The sequence below is a fragment of the Peromyscus californicus genome, unplaced genomic scaffold (genome assembly GCF_007827085.1).
Source record: "Peromyscus californicus insignis strain IS unplaced genomic scaffold, ASM782708v3 Scaffold_4__1_contigs__length_199733344, whole genome shotgun sequence".
Taxonomy (NCBI): Eukaryota; Metazoa; Chordata; class Mammalia; order Rodentia; family Cricetidae; genus Peromyscus; species Peromyscus californicus.
In genome coordinates, this window is record NW_026294562.1 from 33,035,963 (window position 1) to 33,059,411 (window position 23,449).

The 23,449-nt window shown below is 38.9% G+C and overlaps 1 protein-coding gene across 2 annotated transcripts in view; it reads right to left on the reverse strand.

The window, feature by feature from the left end:
• Positions 1–979: 979 nt before the first annotated feature.
• Positions 980–23,449, reverse strand: part of Jak2 (Janus kinase 2) — a 79,407-nt gene continuing 56,937 nt past the window's right edge. For both annotated transcript variants that reach the window (XM_052762786.1, XM_052762787.1), the window contains exons 20-25: positions 21,448–21,637; positions 20,783–20,907; positions 20,451–20,623; positions 4,280–4,397; positions 2,940–3,053; positions 980–2,317 (exon numbers count right to left, since the gene is read on the reverse strand). In XM_052762786.1, coding sequence (XP_052618746.1) covers positions 2,210–2,317; positions 2,940–3,053; positions 4,280–4,397; positions 20,451–20,623; positions 20,783–20,907; positions 21,448–21,637 — 828 coding nt within the window. In that variant the 3' untranslated portion in view covers positions 980–2,209. The remainder of the gene's footprint in view (positions 2,318–2,939; positions 3,054–4,279; positions 4,398–20,450; positions 20,624–20,782; positions 20,908–21,447; positions 21,638–23,449) is intronic.

A 23,449-nucleotide genomic window follows, 5' to 3' on the forward strand; every position in this document is an offset into this window, starting at 1 on the left:
ATTTTTTAAAGCAAGTACTCATGATACGGGATTATTTACCTAATGATTATAGAACAGCACTGTTAGAGATTTGCATAACTATAGAACTCTGAGGAAACTTTTTCTTAATTTCTAAGAAATAGTAACTTGAAGAAACATTTTACTGTAACCAATACCTGGGAGTAATTTCTTTATATGTATTGCTCAAATAAAAATTTAAAAAATTATAAACTCTCAATAAAAATTAAATCTCTTAACAACTGAGAATTTTACAGTAAGACTGTAATCTCACTCTACAATATTAAGAATACATATGTGAAAAGCTAGGTGGTGGTGGTGGCGTACACCTTCAACCCCAGCACTCAGGAGGCAGAGGCAGAAGCAGGCGGATCTTTGTGAGTTCAAGGTCGTCCTGCTCTACTGAGTGAGTTCCAGGATAGCCAGGGCTACTCAAAGAAACCCTGTCTTGAAAAACAATTTTAAAAAAATATGTATTTTTTAAAATATTAAGTGATTTTTAAAAATTAAATAATAAAGAATATGTGATTCTTTAAAAGTAAAAATTCAAATATTATAAAAAGCTTAACAAAATGTAATTTATACCACTATTTTTAAAAATAAGCAAAATATTATGGACCTTTATGAAAAATCTGTTAAGTTTTAGTATAAAAATCCTAAATCAATCATATTATATGGTAAACTATGTTCATCTGAAATGCTACAGAATTGGTATCAACTGTATAACATATAAATCCTTGAGAAGTCCTTAGAAATTACATAAAAGTATACTTCCATTAAAATATTAATTTTTTAAACAAAATCCACTAGTCTCACGACAGATGTTTTCTATATCTGGAATCTACTACAGTGCCTCAAAGAATGTGAGAAGCATTTCTTGCTATCTTTTTTCAGCAAAGCAAAACTCTTAAGTATAAGTTAAAACATAGGATACACCACTGGAAATAGAGCATTTTTAAAATAAATTACCAAATATTTAAAATCTTGTATAAATAACACACAAAAATCTTGTTTTATTTTTGACATGACATTGTCTAAAATGGAGCAGCACTAAAGTAGGTAACAATTACTCATACTTTGAAAATATGTATGCTCTTTCTCCTCTTCTAAAGATGTACATTACAAATCTTCTAGCATTCTCAAATAGACACGAACAGCCTGCTCCACACCGTCTCACTTCCTGTCCATGGGGAGACTCTGACAAAGGGACATTCCTCCTACCACTGCAGGAGCAAGCTTGGAAAGCCCTCACACAGTTTTTGTCCATATTCTAACCCACCAAGCATCTTAAAGCGCTTGAACATTTTACAAATTATTTATGGCTTATACTTCAATTTCATATACAATGACAGGTCTCAGGGATTGAAATATCTTATTGGCAGTTAACAGTTCAAGGGAGGAAAGTGTTTCTGGCATTTTTAATCTCAAAAATATAAAAGAATACTATTCACTATAGTCATAGAAAAAGTTGGAGACAGTTCTATGTAAAAACACATTTACCATAAACAGACACAAGGGAAACAAATAAGAAAATAGATTGTGCTATATCTTTGTAAGATTGTTCCATTTCAAAATTCTTCAGGGTTAGGGAGATTTTCTATACAAATAAAAGTCGACTTCTGTTCCTTTTGCCTTGAGAATATTTACAGTGTCGTGGAGCTGCAAGCCCTGAGACAGCAGCATAGACGAGCAGGAAAGAGAAGGTATTTATTCAATTCTCTGAGCATTTTAATTTGTATCATCAAGTTATTATACATCAACTATGGAAAAATTAGAAAACATTAATAAACACCAGCCCTCGTGTAAATCACACAAGATGCCAAAGTATTGTACACTCCACGTGGTAAAAACTGTACATGTATATTCTGTGTATTTCTAACACTGCAAAATTTACACTGTAATTGTTTCATTTTTCAAAAAGCCGAGTTGAAAACGTCTATTTTCTTCTTTTGTTGGAAGAGATGTAATGACTGTGTAGTGAGCTCCATGCAGCTTTTTTCGAGCATCTTGCAAGATTTTTCAGCAGTGTCTTTGAGAGATGGTGCATGAAAAAAATTCACAAAATTTCCAAAGTTCTGAGCAGACAGCCTGACATTTTCTTTTGGCTAGCATCATGATAAAGACGTGTAGATAAAGGTCCACAGCAATGTGGCTACAGAGCTTTGCTCTGATTCTGAAAGTCTACTTGGTCTCTCAGTAAAAGCCTTCTCATTCATGCAGCCAGACTGTCCCGGATTTGATCCACCCGAAGTGCTAGGTCCCTGAAAGAGGGACGCTGATTTACATTGTTGTTCCAGCACTCTGTCATGATCACATAAATCTGTAAAGTGAAACGGTAGACCAAAATTAGAATGAACACAAAGAATCATGCTAATCAGAGGATGAATGATTTCCGAAGTCTCAGCTAAGCTGCCTAAGCCAGTAATAATGCTATGGTTACGCCTTGAAACACATCATCTGTATGTATTTTTAATAAAACAAAAAAGAAAATGGAAATTACTGTAAGTTAAAAAAATTGTTGGACCAGGGAGATGGCTCAGTGGATAACCAGATAATAAGAGTCAATCCTTGGGACCCACAAAAGCCAGATAGAACAGCACTCGTCTTTAATTCCAGCACTCCTAAGACAGATCAAGGGGCAGAGACAAGAAAATCACCTGGGAAACAGTGACAACTAGCCTGGAGTGCACAGCCCAGCAGGAGAAACAGCACAGACTCGCTCAGCAAGGTGGAAGGCGAGAACCAACCCGGAAAGTTTTCCTCTGATCCCAATGTGCACTGTGGTATGTATGCACACACACACACACACACACACACACACACACACACACACACACACACACACACGTATCTCTTTCTGACACATACATAGACACACACATTCACATCACATACGCACATCATACATACATATAAAAAATTAATTAATTAAAGATTGTTACCTCATCTGGGCACCCTTCTGGTCTTGGTAATCTTCCATTATTTTTCAGAAGCTCTATCAAATGGAACACAATCATTTGTCCTTGTTTATCATTACCAATCATCCGCATAAATTCCTGAAATATAAACCCATTTAAATGACTTGATAAACATATTACACCAACAACATAAATGCAAATTAATATAAAGTAGATATAACCATTTTTATACTAAGTTGGTAAAATTTCATTAAAAATGATGGTGAATACAGCAAACTAGTCAGGCCTATCACTGCTGTGAGGACATACTCTGATACAGTCTTTCTTCTGAACCTATCAAAAGCGATTTACTAACTCATAACCTCTGACAACTACACTTTCCTTCTTACATGATAGCCAGAAGTAAAACCATACATTTATGTATAAAAACAGTAAGTGATTATCCAGAAATATACAACTATATGACAGACCGCTACTGGGCAATTACAATCATACTTGCAGTAAGTAATTACTGATAAAGTGAAATAAATACACACAATGCAATAAGTAACAGGATAGCAAACTACAGAAGAAGCTTATAAAATTCAACTTTTGAAGTTTATAAAATTCAACAAGATTTCTTCATAAAGTTCCATTTTTTATATAAAATAAGTCTGAAAGAAAATGTCACATAGTAAAATCATTCTGAGTAATTTCATTAAAATTATTTTTATTTTTTCACACTTCCATATATTGAAAGAAACATAATGAACAGTACAAGTTACTTCTGAAAGTTTATTTTAAGTTTTGTAATTTTTGTTTTGTTAGAGTAAATGTACATACTCAGTATACTTGAAAATGCCATTAAGAGGCATCCTGGAGGCCTGGTCTGGCAGTGCTGGAATGGTGGGCTCTTTAAGAGACCAACGCCAGTCTCCCTGAGCGTTCCAGTTCCTGTGAGAACAAGCTGCTTCACAGGAAGAGGAATCGCGGCCCTCCTGGCTCTGGTCTCCAGCCTTGGCAGGCGATCTTTTTGTCCCCGTTCTGCTTACTTGCCATGCTGGGATGAACCAAAGGGTCCTCGGCTCGATACTGTCCTTTCAAGAACTGCGAGCTAAATAAGCCCTTTTCTTTATGACGTGCTCAGTGCCATGTATTTTGTTACAGTCACAGACATGGCCAAGAGAATACACCGAATTTAGTAAGTTTATGGTTATTTTGTTGGTTACTGTTGAATATTGTCTCCAAATAAACAGTAAGGGAGTCTAAAATAGGCCCTAGGTGTGTTACTCTTCTTTGCATAATGCCTTTCTTGTGCTTAAAAACAAAAGTTGGGCAATAGGAGGGCCTGGGGAGGGTGTTAAAGAATTAAAAAGCACACTGACCACTGGTGGACTTTTACTCTTCTCAATATACGTGAAAAGTTCGTACAGAACCACGCCAAAGCTCCACACATCAGAGGCCACAGAAAACTTGCTCTCTGTCAGCGATTCTGGAGCATACCTGCAATAAATGGAAATCATTTAAAAGATGAGTTATTTGATGTAACAACTTATCATACTGAGGGGGAAAGACAAACAAATGATGACAAATGTCACCCAGGGTGACAAACTCATCATCCAGAAAGGCATCCATCCTCATAGTGGGCCTGCGGCTATCCTTAGAGGGCTCCTTTGCAATGCTGACTCTTGGCGGGCACTAGGAACTGAAATTTCAGGAGCATGGGGTGGCTTCCCATGCTATTTATACAAGCAATGTGACTTATTTGGGTATGTGCTTTCTTCTCGGAGTCTGGGACTTTGTTCATACCAGGCAGACAGTTCCTATGAAAACAGTCACCACAAAAACACTGGGCCCTGAGGTTCTACTGACAGACATTTTATCTGTGTTGATGCATCACTGCAGGGAAGAGGGTCTTTGCAAGCTTGCGACTTGCTCCACAGACCTTTCCAATTGCTGCTTTTGCTATGCTGTTCTCCCTGCAATGAGGATGATATATGGTGACAAATCAGAAAGCCTGGTCCTGAGATCCTCTGACAGACATAAAAATCTAAGCACATTTATTTTTGTTTTTGTTGGCAGCACCGCACTGGGTGCTAACTGAAAAGTTTTTCTAAGAAATGAAAAGTGAACTGCTCTTCCTAAGTTGTTCTTTTAGACGAACACAGATGAAAAACAGGATGGAAATGTAGCATCTAGCCGGGAACGTAACTTGAAGCTGTTAAGAATCAGGAAGGAAGCTGGGTGGTGGTGGCGCACGCCTTTAATCCCAGCACTTGGGAGGCAGAGGCAGGCGGATCTCTGTGAGTTCGAGGCCAGCCTGGTCTACAGAGTGAGTTCCAGGACAGGCGCAAAGCTACACAGAGAAACACTGTCTTGAAAAAAAAAATCAGGAAGGGGGCTAATCATGAAAGAATACAGAAAATACACAGGAAAATAGTGTCACAGCCTAAGGCGGGTTGCCAGTGGACCAGGAATATTACAGTTCCATGGTCAAGCTGTCTTTACTATAGAGATGGCTACAGAGACCTGTTTGGCTAGACTGAAAATATGAACAGCATATATTTCATCTTTAACCTTCTCTTCAAAATCAATTCCAGTTTCACTTGCACAAGTCCTTTCCTAACTAGACTCTCTCAGTGACCTCTGCTTATTTATAGACCTAGACTTACAGTCTGCACCACACAAATACGCAACAATACATAATCTGTATATCTAGCTTAAAATGTTTACTTTTTATTATTTTTCAATGTCAGTTTTATTCTATCAGCAAGATGTAATCTCCTTCAGACAATGCTACTCTCCTAAAACCTAACACACACACACACCCCTTTTTAAACCGAACAGGGCTTTCCATGTAGCTCAGCTTGGGCTCAAATTCATGACCCTCCAGCCTCAGCCTCCCAAGTACTGGGATTACAACCATGCTGTTCTTATGGGGTTTTTTTGGTTGTTGTTTTTTATTTTTGTTTTGTTTAGTTTTAGCAAAGCATTCTTTGTAATTAATTTATTAATTACATATTGCCAACCCCAGCTAGATTTATTCTATAAAGCCCCTTACTTATGCAAAGGTCTCTGTGGGTCTTATGAGGAAGATTCTTCCCCCTCCTTTTTTTGTGGAGCATTTAGAGAACTTGTATATTTTCTGTCTCTTTGAAAAGCCAATGCCAGCTTTATGATCCAGAAATGTATTTGGCAAGTACCTAGGAACTATCTTTTGGTAAGGCCCCTTTCTCTTGATTTCTCGGGGCAGGGAGGAACCTAAGCTGGCCAGAGCCTCTTTCCAAAGTGCAAAGCTAGCCCGTGCCACAGTAGGATAGAGGGTATTAGCCACCACAGGCAGTCACACAATGACCAAGGGAATACAGGATGAACTATGGGTGACAAATGGTGGATAAGTCCTTTCACCTGAGAACTAGTTTCTGTCCAGAAAATCGTATACAATGGTCTCTTCTGCCTGACTACATAGAGTTTAATGATTTCTTTCCATCTTGGAGATCTCTTAGGGGTGTGTTCATGACAACACCACACCCACACATAATGCGTATCCATTAATAGAATCTTTCTATTTCTTGCTCCTACAGAGAGTTTGAGTTGAGAGAAAGGACTGGTTTTAATTGTGTTTCTGCCAACACTTCTTCTCCCTCTTCTAAATTAAGGGTTTCCCAAAGTTCCATCATTCAATCCCTTCCTCTCCTGCTAAAAAGTTTTCTTTAGATGGTTTTACCCACCTTTATGCTTAAGTCTCCTAAATTCATAGTCCATTTTGACTGCTCTAGATGTAGCCACTATTTACACATTAAATGCCTACAGGCCACAGAACTCCATCTTCATCTTCCCAAATCCTGCTGATTATTTTACTTTGATTATACAGTAAGTGGCATCACAATCTGTCTAAGTGCCCAAGAAAGGAGTCTTATTTTTAAATATTTTACATTTTATGCACCTGCGTATAATGTGTTTATTTATATGTGTGCGGGGATTCGAGACAACCATGGGTTTAAGTTTTCTCCTTACACCATGCAGGTCCTAGGGAACCTAACTTCTGGCTGTCCCAGGAATTATTTTTCGCTCTCTTATTGCCATGTGTCATGAGCCACATGTCTTTTCAGAATAGTCCCTAGTTACTCTCTCCTTCATTACACACAGTGCTAGGTCGGAGCCCATCACCAGTGCAGAGGAACCCAAGATACACAGAGTCTGTCTGGATGATGTCTACAGGAAGAACAGCACAAGCCTGCTCTGTGGGTTCAAAACCCTGCTTCAACACTTTTTTAAAATAGTGAAGTAGAAGCATTTTTCCTCTAGCTCTTCTTAGTACCAACCCCTAAAACATGTTGGAACATGCCAAAAGATTAAAGCAAAACAACATTTTGATAATTAAAGCATTAGGGAGGACAAAGATTTCTTTTAAATAAAACCAAGCTTTGTTTTGAAAATTATGCCTAACTCCTATAGATAAAACTGCACATGATTTCTTTCAGATCCAGATTTTGCTTGCTAGGGCTTGACTGTGTCCTCTCCAAAATTCAGGTGTTAAAACTTAATGACCAATGTCCTATCAGTAAGAGGGGAGCTTTTAGGAGATAGTGAAGCCATGGGGAATCCTTCCTAGAGAATGACATTAATGTACTATGGAATAGGCTTAGTGACTCTCCTGCCCAGATTCTACCTTCCTCCGTGTAAGAACAGTTAATGATATGTAATGATGAATAATGTATCTTATTTTCATAGAATTCAGTTATATAAGACACGGATCATCTTAGGCTTATCTTGACTGCCCTCATTATCTCTCCACATACTCAGGAAAACAGTTCCCAAAGGTTGTATTGTTTGGTGGCTTTTACTGTGACCAAGAGAAAAATAAGGCATGTAAGCGAGTGTTCAAAAATCAGGAAAGAGACATCACAGAAGGAAGGCTTGTAGCATGTTTCATTGGCTTCATAATGACTACGAAGGCACGTGTTCAGCCATTTAGCTCTCTGCTCTGTTCTGGATTTTGGTGGAATGGATCAAGCACAGGGCCTCGTGTATACTATACCAGTATCTTTAATCTATTATTGTGTAGGAGTGGATGATGGGATGGGGTATGGGTCATGGCGTGCCTACAGAGGTCAGAGGATAACTCTGAAGACTCTGTTCTCTGCTTCCAGTTTTTACATGGATTTGGGGGACTGAATTTAAATCATCAGGTATGGCAGACACCTCTACCAGCTGAGCCATCTCACTGGCCCACTACTACTAGTTTTTAAAAATAATATTTTACAACATTAATATACTTCTTGGGGTTGCAGGTGGACTTGGTGGATAAACTGGTTACTGTAAAAGGCATGAGGACCTGAGTTCAGATCCCCAGCACTCATACAAAACACCAGGGACAGCAGCCTATGACCCAAGTGCTGAGGGGCAAAGACAAGCAGATCTGAGGGCTTGCTGACCAAACTGGCAAGTTTAAATATTTGCAAGTTTCCTTAATGACTGGTTAGATAGAAAAATACTTTGTACCCTTGGAAAATTCTGATAGATCCTAATAAAAAAAATGAGAGGTAATGGGCAAATAATCTTAGTATCACTATGAAATTTTTTGCCTTCAAAGAGAAGATCACAGGGACCCCACACAGAACTGCTCTTCTAGATCAGAAGCAGAAGTACTATCTAAAATAAGAACTCACCATGAGAAAGCCTCTCACTTCCCATCCCACACAGTGTCCACTGAACACTGCCTGAAGTTATACAGCACGGTGCATGGGGTTTCTCAGTTCACATTTACTCTCTAACAGAACACTGGACCTCTGGGTATTTTATATGTTTCTTTTACAACAGCCTTAATCTCATTCCCAAGGAAGGCATAATCATAGCCCAGTCTTTTTCTGGGGAAGGGGAGCTGTAGATGAACCCGGGGCTGATCTACCACTGAGCTAAATCACCAACCCTTCCTAATCATTTCTGAAATGCCCCTCCCTCCAGAAAGGACACATTCGAGTCAGGGAGGGCTCTATGTCTTTCTGGCTCCACTACTCCACCTAGTCTGTGACCTGTCAGTCACCTGATATCCCTTGTAAGGACTAACAGGGGTTGTTTGTTTCCGTGGTGGTTAGCATGTTAGTCTTCTGTACATTCCAGAATCAATTCTCTGTCAGATGTACAGCTGGCAAAGATTTCCTTCTGTTCTGTAGGCTGCCTTTCCACTGGATTATTTCCTTGCCCATACAGAAGCCTTTTAATTTCATCAAGTCTCACTTGTCAATGATTGGCTCTGTTTCCTGAGTAACCAGAATCCTATTAAAAAAGCCCTCACCTATATGCCTGTATCTTGTAGTGAAGTGAATTCCTGACATGATCATGTTTTATCCATAACTACTGCAGAATACACTGCCTTATCTCTAAAATATAGGGGAAAAAAAACTTCCTTTAAAACACACTCATAATGCCATTATAACTTACTCTTATGTGAAACAATTTATTTCAAATTTTTTTAACTACAGTTCTTTCTGAACTAACAGTTTATAGTAACTTGGATGAGAAGTGAATTTAAAGCATTAAATAAACATAACCAGGACATATGGATAATTTGATGAATCTTAGAAAATATTTATAAATTGGCAGTTGTATTTTTTACTCTTTCTAAATTTATTTCTAAAATTATTAAATTAATATTACTCTTTCTAAATTTCAAGTCAGATATCAAAATAAATTATATTTAATAAAAAATTTTAAACACCATCCTTTAATATTTAATTCAAACAACACTACTTTAATAGTATTACTTCAGCAGAGAAATAAACCAGAAAGTCTATTGGAAACACATATAAAACCAGTAGAGGCCGGCCCCCAGCTCCCATCTTGCTCCGGACTTCCCTTTTGGAACACTGGTGAGTGCCCTTCCTTGCCCCGGACCCTATCCCTGGGCACCAGCCACTCTAGGGAAGACCTGCCCAACTTGGCCCCAGGTACTGGCCACCGGGCAGGTTCCCTGCTAGCCCCACCGGGAAGGATCCCCTTCTCCAAGACCCCTGGCAGACCCTGCAGTCTCCACGCCCTGCCCCCACGCCCACCCGCCTGAGCCCCAAACCTCTTCCTGAGACTTAGAGGCCGGCCCCCAGCTCCCATCCTGCCCAGGACTTCTCTTCTGGAGAGAGAGAGACTTCCCTTCTGGAGAGAGAGAGACTTCCCTTCTGGAGAGAGAGAGAGAGAGAGAGAGAGAGAGAGAGAGAGAGAGAGAGAGAGAGAGAGAGAGAGAGAGAGGAGCTCCCATCCTGCCCCGGACTTCCAATTTGGATAAGAGAGCTCCCATCTGGACAAAAGAGAGAGACTTCCTGAATCTGTCAGGTCTGTCTGAACCAAGTGTGCGGATAAGGCCAAGAACGAACCACAAGGAGATGGGCAGACGTCAAGGCAGAAACATATACAACAAAATGAATGGCAATACAGCATCACCAGGCCCTAGCCCTCCTCCAACACCTAGACCTGAACATCAGAAATTGGAAGAAGCAGAAGAAAACAGCCTTATGAATGACATCATGAAGAAACTAGAGGCTTGTGTAGAGGAAAAGACAAAAAAATGTGAAGAATGCTGTAAACAACTAGAGGAAAGGGCAAACAAATTAGAAGAAATCAATAAAGTCCTGGAAGAAAACAATAAAGTACTGAGAGAAAATCAAGAAAAATCAATGAAACAAATGAAGGAAACAGTCCAAGACCTGAAAAGGGAAATAGAAAAAATGAAGAAGACACAAACAGAGGGAATGCTGGAAATAGAAAATCTGAGTAAACGATTGGGAACTTCAGATGCAAGTATAATCAACAGAATGCAAGAGATGGAAGAGAGGATCTCTAGCGTTGAAGATACAGTAGAAGAAATACATTCATCAGTCAAAGAAAACACTAAAGCCAACAAAGTCATGAACCAAAATGTCCAAGAAATTTGGGACACCATGAAAAGACCAAACCTACGAATAATAGGCGTAGAAGAAGGAGAAGAATACCAACTCAAGGGCACAGAAAATATATTCAACAAGATCATAGAAGAAAACTTTCCCAACTTAAAGAAGGAAATGCCTATGAAGATACAAGAAGCTTATAGAACACCAAACAGACTAGACCCCCCCAAAAAAGTCCCCTCGCCACATAATAGTTAAACAACTAAATGTACAGAATAAAGAAAGAATATTAAGAGCAGCAAAGGAAAAAGGCCAAGTGACATATAAAGGCAAACCCATCAGAATAACACCCGATTTCTCAATGGAGACTTTGAAAGCCAGAAGGACCTGGACAGATGTAATGCAGACACTAAGAGACCATGGATGTCAGCCTAGACTAATATACCCAGCAAAACTTTCAATCACCATAGATGGAGTGAACAAGACATTCCATGACAAAGCCAGATTTAAACAATACTTATCCACAAACCCAGCCCTACAGAAAGCACTAGAAGGAAAATTCCAACCTAAGGAAGTCAGATACACCCTCGAAAACACAGGCAACAGATAAAGCCACAGCAGTAAACCCCAACATATAGAAGTACACACACATCACCACCAAAAAATAACAGGAATGAACAATCACTGGTCACTAATTTCCCTCAATATCAATGGACTTAATTCACCTATAAAAAGACATAGGCTTACAGAATGGATACGAAAGCAGGACCCATCTTTCTGCTGCATACAAGAAACACATCTCAAATTCAAAGATAGACACTACCTAAAAATAAAAGGCTGGGAAAAGACTTTCCAATCAAACGGTCTTAAGAAACAAGCAGGTGTAGCCATCCTGATATCCAGCAAAATAGACTTCAAACTAAAATCAATCAAAAGAGATCAAGAAGGGCATTATATACTCATCACAGGAAAGATCCACCAAGATGAAGTCTCAATTCTGAATATTTATGCCCCAAACACAAGGGCACCCACATATGTAAAAGAAACATTACTAAAGCTTAAATCACATATAAAACCCCACACAATAATAGTGGGAGACCTCAACACCCCACTTTCACCACTGGACAGATCTCCCAAATTGAAACTTAACAGAGAAATAAAGGACTTAACTGATGTCATGACTCAAATGGACTTAATTGATATCTACAGAACATTCCATCCTAACAAAAAAGAATATACCTTCTTCTCAGCACCCCATGGAACCTTCTCTAAAATCGACCACATACTTGGCCACAAAACAAATCTAAACAGATACAAAACAATTGGAATAACCTCCTGTGTTCTATCAGACCACCATGGTCTAAAGTTGGATTTCAACAACAACAAAAACTACAGAAAACCTACAATCTCATGGAAACTGAATAATACCCAACTGAATCACCAATGGGTTAAGGAAGAAATAAAGAAAGAAATTAAAGACTTCCTAGAGATCAATGAAAATGAAGACACCACATATCCAAATTTATGGGACACTATGAAAGCAGTACTAAGAGGGAAATTCATAGCACTAAATGCCCACATAAATAAGTTGGAGAAATCTCACACTAGTGACTTAACAGCATACCTGAAAGCTCTAGAACAAGAAGAAGCACAGTCTCCCAGGAAAAATAGACGCCAGGAAATTATCAAAGTGAGAGCTGAAATCAATAAAATAGAAACAAAGAGAACAATACAAAAAATTAATGAAACAAAGAGTTGGTTCTTTGAGAAAATCAACAAGATAGACAAGCCCTTATCCAAACTAACCAAAAGACAGAGAGAGAGCATCCAAATCAACAAAATCAGAAATGAAAAGGGGGGACATAACAACAGACATTGAGGAAATCCAGAGAATCATCAGGTCATACTTCAAAAACCTCTATTCGACAAAACTGGAAAACCTAAAAGAAATGGATAACTTTCTGGATAGGTACCACATACCTAAGTTAAATCAAGACCAGATAAACTATTTAAATAGTCCAATAACCCCTAACGAAATAGAAACAGTCATTAAAAGTCTCCCAACCAAAAAAAGCCCAGGACCAGATGGTTTCAGTGCAGAATTCTACCAGATCTTCAAAGAAGAGTTAATACCAATACTCTCTAAATTGTTCCACACAATAGAAACAGAAGGAACATTACCAAACTTCTTCTACGAGGCTACAATTACCCTAATTCCTAAACCAAACAAGGATACAACAAAGAAAGAGAACTACAGACCGATCTCCCTCATGAACATTGATGCAAAAATACTCAATAAAATACTGGCAAACAGACTCCAAGAACACATCAAAACAATTATCCACCATGATCAAGTAGGATTCATTCCAGGGATGCAAGGGTGGTTCAACATACGAAAGTCCGTCAATGTAATACACCATATAAACAAACTCAAAGAAAAAAACCATATGATCATCTCACTGGATGCAGAAAAGGCATTTGACAAAATCCAACACCCCTTCATGATAAAGGTCTTAGAGCGATCAGGAATACAGGGAACATACCTAAACATAATAAAGGCAATTTACAGCAAGCCAACAGCCAACATCAAATTGAATGGAGAGAAACTCAAAGCAATTCCACTAAAATCAGGAACGAGGCAAGGCTGTCCGCTCTCCCCATACTTATTCAATATAGTACTTGAAGTTCTAGCCCGAGCAATAAGACAACATAAGGAGATCAAGGGGATACAAATTGGAAAGGAAGAAGTCAAGCTTTCCCTATTTGCAGATGACATGATAGTATACTTGAGCGACCCCAAAGATTCCACCAAGGAACTGATACAGCTTATAAACACCTTCAGCAACATAGCAGGATACAAGATCAACTCAAAAAAATCAGTAGCCCTCTTATATACTATGGACAAAGAAGCGGAGAAGGAAATCAGAGATACATCACCCCTTACTATAGCCACAAATGACATAAAATACCTTGGGGTAACACTAACCAAGCAAGTGAAGGACCTATATGACAAGAACTTTAAGTCCCTGAAAAAAGAAATTGAAGAAGATGTCAGAAAATGGAAAGATCTCCCATGCTCATGGATAGGCAGGACTAACATAGTAAAAATGGCAATCTTACCAAAAGCAATTTACAGATTCAATGTAATCCCCATCAAAATACCAACACAATTCTTCACAGACCTGGAAAGAATAATACTCAACTTCATATGGAAAAACAAAAAACCCAGATAGCCAAAGGAATCCTGTACAATAACACAACTTCTGGAGGCATCACGATCCCTGACTTCAAGCTCTACTATAGAGCTACAGTAATAAAAACAGCTTGGTACTGGCATAAAAACCGACATGTGGACCAATGGAATCGAATTGAAGACCCTGACATTAATCTGCACACCTATGAACATATAATTTTTGACAAAGAAGCCAAAAGTGCACAATGGAAAAAAGAAAGCATCTTCAACAAATGGTGCTTGCAAAACTGGATATCAACATGTAGAAGGCTGCAAATAGATCCATATCTATCACCGTGCACAAAACTTAAGTCCAAGTGGATCAAGGACCTCAACATAAATCCAGCTACTCTGAACCTGCTAGAAGAGAAAGTAGGAAGTAGTCTTGAATGCATTGGCATAGGAGACCACTTCCTAAATAGAACACCAGTAGCACAGACTCTGAGAGAAACAATCAATCAATGGGACCTCTTGAAACTGAGAAGCTTTTGTAGAGCAAAGGATACGGTCAACAAGGCAAAGCGACAGCCTACAGAATGGGAAAAGATCTTCACCAACCCCACATCTGACAGAGGACTGATATCCAGAATATATAAGGAACTCAAGAAATTAGACATCAAAATGCCCAACAGTCCAATTAAGAAATGGGCTATAGAACTAAACAGAGAATTCTCAACAGAGGAAACTCAAATGGCCGAAAGACATTTAAGGAATTGCTCAACATCCCTAATCATCAGGGAAATGCAAATCAAAACAACTCTAAGATACCACCTTACGCCTGTCAGAATGGCTAAGATCAAAAACACTGAAGACACCTCATGCTGGAGAGGGTGTGGAGCTAGGGGAACTCTCCTCCACTGCTGGTGGGAATGCAAGCTTGTACAACCACTTTGGAAATCAATATGGCGCTTTCTTAGAAAATTGGGAATCCATCTCCCCCAAGATCCAGCTATACCACTCTTGGGCATATACCCAAGGAATGCTCAACCACACCATAAGAGCACTTGTTCAGCTATGTTCATATCAGCATTGTTTGTAATAGCCAGAACATGGAAACAACCTAGATGCCCTTCAACTGAAGAATGGATAAACGAAATGTGGTACATATACACAATGGAATACTACTCAGCAGAGAAAAACAATGACATCATGAGGCTTGTAGACAAATGGATGGATCTAGAAAAAATCATCCTGAGTGAGGTAACCCAGACTCAGAAAGACAAACATGGTATGTACTCACTCATAGCAGGATACTAGACATGAAACAAGGATGACTTGTCTGCTACTCACATCACCAGGGAGGCTACCTGGAAAACAGGACCCCAAGAAAGACACAGGGATCACCCAATGACAGAGAAATGGAATGAGATCTACATGAACAGCCTGGACATGAGTGGGGGTAGTGAAAGGCGAGGGTCGAGGGAAAGAGAGCTTGGGGGAGCGGGACATCCCAGCTGGATCAAGAACAGAGAGGGAGAACAAGGAATAGGAGACCATGGTAAATGAAGACCACATGAGAATAGGAAGAAGCAAAGTGCTAGAGAGACCCACAGAAATCCACAAAGATACCCACACAACAGACTGCTGGCAATGGTCGAGAGACAGCCTGAATTCACCTACTCTGGTGATGGGATGGCCAAACACTCTAATTGTTGTGCTAGAATCCTCATCCAACTACTGAGGGATCTGGATGCAGAGATCCATGACTAGGCCCTGGGTGGATCTCTGGGAGTCCAATTAGCGAGAATGAGGAGGGTTTATATGAGCGAGAATTGTTGAGACCAAGGTTGGATAAAGCACAGGGACAAATAGCCAAATGAATGGAAACACATGAACTATGAACCAATGGCTGAGGGGTCCCCACTGGATCAGGCCCTCCGAATGGGTGAGACAGTTGATTGGCTTGATCTGATTGGTTTGGGAGGCATCCAGGCAGTGGGACCAGGTCCTGTGCTCATTGCATGAGTTGGCTGTTTGAAACCTGGGGCCTATGCAGGATTGTTTGGCTCGGCCTGGGAGGAGGGGACTGGACCTGCTTGGACTGAGTCTACCAGGTTGACCTCAGTCTGTGGGGAAGGCTTTGCCCTGGAGGAGATGGGAATGGGGGGGGGCTTGGGGGGAAGGTGAGGGGGCGGGAGGGGGGAGAACAGGGGAATCCGTGGCTGATATGTAGAACTGAATTGTATTGCAAAATAAAAAAAAAAAAATTTACAAGATTAATATATATAGATATATAGATATATATACATTTTAACCTCTGTTAAGATATGAATGGTCATATAGAGTATTAATTAATTCTATAAAAAAGGCTTCAATTAGCTGCATATATCTGTCTTTGTGTTCGAGTCTCTTATCAGTTTTCTGCAGGAATTCACGGCCAGGCCTAACATCAACTGAAGTCTCCAGGAAGAAGTTGGGGCCCCACAACAACAACAATTCCACGTGGACAATAATAATATCACTAAGCTGACAAACATCATCTACAGATCAGCTTTGAACTACAAGGTGCTCAGAGCAATTTTGAGATGACTAGCTGAGATGATCCAGTCTCAAAGACTACTTGAATAAGGACTTGAGATAAACCCTGAACTTTGGCATTATACACAGACTGGATAATGAAGGATATGGTTACCTTTCCTAGAATTTGACAATTAACCTAAAATATTTCTTTCAGGATAAAGATAACTTCACCCATACCCAGCAGGAAGCAATTTTAAGAATATGACGCCTACATTCCCAAAGAGGTGGTGTGGGGCGGGTGGTTTTTTGGTCTTTTTAATGGGTTTTGGGTCTGGGATAATTTTCATTGTTTAGGGGGGTTGGTTACAAGTTGTTGTCAAGGGTTAGGAAAAAGGCTAAGCAAAGGAGATTAGAGTTAAGGTTCTTGTTTTAAAAAAAAAAGAGAAAGAAAGAAGAAGAAAAAGACAATTACTAGTTTTAAATACTTTACATTGGATTGGATTGTTTTATATTGTATACAAATTATATATATTGAAATTGATATTGTTAGAAAATGCTATATACTTATATCGTTCATTTAACAATGCAATTTTCTGATCCTTGAATGTTATTATTACCAACTATTAGGATATAAAGAAATGAAAGTTAGTAGTTAGACATTACAATAGAACTTGTAGTCATATTAGATATATTTTAAAAATTGAGCAGACATATTTTAGACAGGTCATCTTCAAACCCTTCAGAGATCTACAGAATATGGCATTTAAAATGTTTTAATAACTTAGAAAATTTTTCTTTTTTGTTATGATTATGAGACATGTCGGCTCCTGGCAGTACCAATCTACTTCAGAGAAAATATGGGCATTGAAGAAACTGCATATGGAGTTAACTTTCATTGTGGCAAAAGTTAGCCACTGGACAACAAAGTATCCTTGAATCAACAGCTGACAAAATGGACAGACAGGACATGAAACAAAGGGCTACTGATTCTTGCCAAAACAAGTGTGGTTATGGCTTTATCAAAAGGCATCTTCTGAGACCAGGACAATATGGCACCATCCCTGAAGTGGCCTTTGCAATTCGGAAAAGGTACAGTGCCCTTTTCTTCGAAGGCAGCTGAACAGGCAGTGGGCCGATGGCTTCTGATGTGCAATGGAACAGCAGCTGAAACAGATATTCTTGAAGAGTAACTAAGCTCACGCCTCTCAATAGTAGACTGGCATTTGATAGAGGGATGTGGAGAAGAACGGGATGCTGAGATGAAGCCATATATACACAGCCAAGAAGAATGGACAGCTGAATTAAAAAACCATCAACAATTTCCAGAATTTAAAATCCTGAATCATGACATGACACTAGTGGAATTCAGGTGTTTCTGGTACATGGACTGCTCTCACCCAATGTGAGGTTGAACTGATGACCTTGTGTACATCCTACTTCACAAATGAGTCTGTCAGATACGCTAAGCCTATAGGCTGAAGATGATGCCCCAACACTGTGGAGAAACCTCAGGTGACTGTCCAGGCAGCTGGCTGTTTCTGTCAACTCACAAATTTTTTGGAAGTTGCTTGCATGCACTTTCTGTTTTTATTTTTGTTAGCTAATATTATTTCCTTCTTGGGTCTCTGAGGGAGTTGAAGATTAGGTAGTTATAGTTGAAGATTAATTAGGATAGAAAGTGAATTAGATACATTTTGGACTTACCAAAATAGGATAAATAATGAAATTATTTTCTCTGAATTTGTCAAATACAAATGGACTAGACATTGTTTAGACATTTATTACTTGTATATATTATATATAGTCATTGTACTTTTGTATATAGTTTTTCTTTTGTTAGTTATAACCTTTTTCTTTTTTTTCCTTTTTATTAAAATAGAAAAGGGGAAATGTGGTGGTATTTTACTTGTACTGAAATGTGATTTTAATTGTATGTTAATAAATAAAGTTGTCTGGGGGTCAGAGCTAAAAAAAAAAACAAAACAAAACAAAACAAGTTCACCGTGGCATTCCTAGAGGACAAAAATGCATCCTAAATAAACACATTTGAAACTCTGCATCAGCCAGGGGGTGGCGCACACCTTTAATCCAGAAACTCCAGAGGCAGACAGGCAGATCTCTGTGAGTTTGAAACCTGTGTAGTCTACATATCAAGTTCTAGGCCAGCCAAGGATACAGTGAGACCCAGTCTCAAAAACAACACCCCTCCCACCCCCACCTTCCAAAAAAAACCCCAACCCAACACAAACAAACCACAAAGCTTTCACCAAAGTACATTTCAATAGAACCAATGATATCTATTGAACACATAAAAAACAAGGTATGCAGAACATGATGTTAAGATCTTCCTACTGAAGACATGGCACTCACAGAACAGAGAAATCAAACTAGAACTATCCTGCTGGCCAGTCCTCATAGTACTGTAAAGTGCTACACAGGTTACTGTGGGAGAATCGTCATATCCTGTGTGCAACACTACTGATAAAATACGTTTACTAGTGCAATAGTGGCAACTCCATATGGGAACAATTAACTACTTTCTAACTGGATCTGAGGCATGTTCCAAGGAGGGAATTCATGTATGGTACAGTAGAAACCCAGTAAAAGTCCTTGGCTCAGAAAGTCACAGGCACTCCTGGGGAAGTTGCCGCCGTTGTTTTGATGGATGGACCTGATGTGCCCACTAATTACCTTGTAAATAATGGTGTTTACGTGTGCCCACAAGGGCTGCTGTCAGCGCTAGTCTGCAAAGCTCCTGTCTACAGTAGTCAGCAGCGGCTGTCATTCTCTTGAACTCACAGCAGCTGTGATTACATGCATAAAACTGGGCCTACCACCATTCTATCATTAGAGGAGAGGGGGGTTTATGGTCCCACCCCTTCATGATATTTATGTTCAGTTCATGATTCCAAATATCTGAAAGAGATGTTTTCTTAAGTGGTGTAGCTGTGGGAAGCACAAACCCTTGCCTATGTGCCTGTAAGCAAAGCATAATTAAACTTCCTGGGTCACCATAAAAAAGAACCAACTAACCCCAGAATGGGAGCTGGTTGGGAATAGGAAGGAGATCAATGGGAATGAGAGTGAGGCAAAAGAGAGTAAAGGTGATTGAAATATATTCCAGGAATGTATGAAAAATGTTATAAAATCTATTGTTATGTTTTAATTAATATATGTTAAAATATAATAAGTAAAATGAATTATGAATGTTCCTGAAAATTTTAATTAAAAATCAAAAATTCTAACTCCAAATTTATAAATCCAGTATTTAATTAATGTCAGATTATAACATTATCATAGTTTAGAAAGTTTAAAAGTATAAATGCAAGGATCAAACTGAGTTTGAATCCCAGTGCTATAATTTATTAGTCATGACACCTTGGGCAAGTTTATTTAACTTACATTTACAATTAAAGTCCCCTCCTGCTTCAAATGGAGCTCCAGATAGATCTTCTAAGAAATATTTGAGATCAGAAGTGCTTCAGGTTTCAGATTCTGGGACATTTACTTACATAAGTGTCTGTCAGTTAAGCTTCCCTACTCCAGACCTGAAGCTCTGAGTGTCACTCAGTGCCTAAGATGTTTCATGCTTCAGTGCATTTGATTTTGGGTTTTCAGGCTGGGACTGTTGGATCTATAATAATCACAATAGGTATTTTCCATGGATTGTAATAAGGATTCCTGAGAGGTTGGAGGGATGGCTCAGCAGTTGAGAACACATACTGCTCTTCCAGATGACCTAAGTTTAATTCCAACACCCACATCAGAAAGCTCACAGCCACCTGCAGTTTTTTAAGAAAAGATTATTTGAGATAATACATGAACGTAGTTAGCTCAATACAAAGCATATGATAAATATGCTGTTATTGGAAGCAGTGCTAAACTGAATGCTATTAAATATTATATATTAAGTAACAGTAAAAACAACGTTCGAAGCAAGTTCTCTAAAATTTCACTTTATTATACTGAAAAATGCCTACTCACCAGAATATGGGACTTTCTCCTGGTTCTTTTACCTTGTAGTATTCTTTGTCCTGTGGCAAGACTTTAGTTAATCCAAAATCTCCTATTTTAACTCTGTTCTCATTTTCCACCAATATATTTCTTGTTGCCAGATCCCTGTGGATATACCTTTTTGTACCAAGATATTCCATGCCCTGTGGATAAAATACATTTTTCTTTCAGTAGCTGTATGAACATAATTTACATGACTGTATTCTACAAGTTCTCTTTATTAGTTAATGACAGTCTGGATGACTTTTGAGTTAGTTCACCACGTTTATTTCATCTATGGCAGACATTTAGGATGTTGGTACCTTGCATATCTGAGATGTGTACTGCAGAAGTTTTTTGTGATCTATCCGTTCTTTATGTTTTTGGAGATAGTCTCGTAAACTTCCATATGGCAAATATTCCATAATTAATCTTAGGTTGCGCCGACCTTTTAATATACAAAAGAAACATGATGTTTTACCATGCTATATTTTACTGATTAAAAACTAGGAAAAAATGTATGTAAATGATTTAAGTATATGCAAAATCTGGGTCCATGATGATAAAACTTTATTACAAATTAAAGGTGATATAGTATTTAAGAATACAGGCTTTTCAATCCAAAATTTTTTGAAAGAAGCATTAAAAATATTTATCCTTTAACCTCTTTCAATTATTTATATAAATTCAAATAAGTTGATAATGATTTTTTTTAATTATAACAAGTATCTAATACAGAAACATCTTAATAGACTACATAAGGAAGTGAATTTTGTTTTAAAAAAGTTAACATATTTTTCAGGAAGTGGTAAGAAGGATGATTAACCAACCAGCCAAAACACTGGTGTAGTTATAGTCCATGATTTCCTGTACAATCCCCACGCATCTCTCTCTGCATACTGACAAATCTTTAGACAACTGTGTGTTTCCCCTCCCAGGCTGTCAAAGACCTACTGTGAAGCTGAGACAGGTTCCAATGGGAACATACCAGCACTGTAGCACACGCCCTTGTACTTTACGATGTTGTCATGCTGCAAGGATTTCAGGATCTCAATCTCCCTTTCGAAGTCTCTGAGATGCTCTTCAGTGCTGTGCTGCAGCTTTTTAACAGCCACCACCTCCCCAGTGTTGTCCTGCAGAGGGTCATAGCGGCACATCTCCACACTCCCAAAGTTACCCTAGACAACACGTGACATTAGGATGGAAGCCAAGAGTCTTCAAGACAACTGACACTGACTGCTAAATATACAGGAAGTACTTGGTAGCTAGAATTAATAGAAAGAATTCTCAGTTTATGTTAGACAACTTTCGGAGCAAGAAATGGAAGTATTATTTTAAAAAGTGGGTAGTATATCTATAAACAACTTCTTTAAGATGAATTATAGACTGAAAAACTATACACTGAATTATACTTTTCCTTTATCTCAATGCACCTTGATATTGCTATCAGTGACTAGGGACTGTTATGGACTGAGTATGTGTAACCCCCCAACCAATTTACACAATGGAGGCCTAATTCCTAATATGATTGTACTTGGAGTAGCCTTATACAGAGTGATAAGATTAAATGGTCACAAGGGTGGCACCCTTATAATAACAAGAATAACTCCAGAAGTTTCCCGTTCCAAAAGCCTCCATCTGAAGCCAGGCAGGGAGCGCTCACTAGAAACCAAACGCTACCAGAACTCTGACCCTGGACTTTTCAGCCCCTAGAACTGTGAAGAAAAAAATGTTTGTTATATTCATCCAGCCAGAACACAGTCTTCCATTATACAGACAAATACAAACTAATGAAGAATCTGCTTGACTTAAGACTGGAGAGGTGGCTCAGCAGTTAAGAGCACTGGCTGCTCTTCCAGAAGACCTGGGTTCAATTCCCAGCACCCACATGGCAGCTCACAACTGTCTGTATCTCCAGTACTAGTGGATCTGATGCCAATGCACATAAAGTTAAATACATTTTAAAAAAGAATGGCTTCAGGTGATAATCCTACATTAAAGAAAAATGACCAGTTTTTAAAGAAATGCACTTTTACTCTTTATTTAGGATGCATTACACCTTATCCCACTGCTCCCCATGCCATAGCTGTCCTCCAGGCCTGGCCCAGCTGGCACGTCCTGTGCTAGCCCAGCCTGGGAAGTGCAGCTCTCACCCCTCATCAAAGAAGCATCTTTGGGCAGCACCAGGAGACCATTACAGAAAGTCACAACTGTCAAAACCCAGACACCTCACTGTGGGTGCCCATCCCTAACTGACATATTCACAACACCACTCCTGCAGCCATGGGCCAGAGAACACAGGGGAGGGGTGTCCATGAGAGCCAGGAAACCAGGAAGTCTGGTCTGAGACTGTGACTTCTAGTCATGACAGGGAAGCTGCACACCCATGAAATCTCAACCATATGGCTGCCTACACAAGATCTGAACAATTTCAACAGGAGTTGACATCCCAAAAATAAGTAAACAGATCACAAGCACAAATACTTACAATTCTGAATCTGTTCCTACTTTGTGTCCTATAGAAGAATCTGAAGAGCCTATGGTCACTGAGGTGTAAATGGGAGATATACTCCTCACCCTTCTCTGTATTCTGTTTGCTGACCACCTCTTCTCACTACTCTAAGTGCCAGGGAAACACGTGGCACACAAAAGGAGCGCTAATATTTGTGTAATATCAAAACTGCATGATTTCGGAAAAACTCAAAATGTGAAAGTAATTAAGACCCTTCCAAGGCTGCCTGATTCCTAACATGCCATTTAAACTTTCTTCCACAGGCTTGAAAGGATGTGACCCTAATAGCTACCTATGGTTTTACACTTGAATTTTCAAATTTGAAACACTGAGTTTCTACCTAGAAAATAGAAATAAGTTGCTTTTCCTTTTCAGGTTATTATAGTGTAATTATTAAACAAAATATGCATGCATGGTATATAAAGTGATGATTAAATATATATATTTAATATATATATATATATATACACACATATAT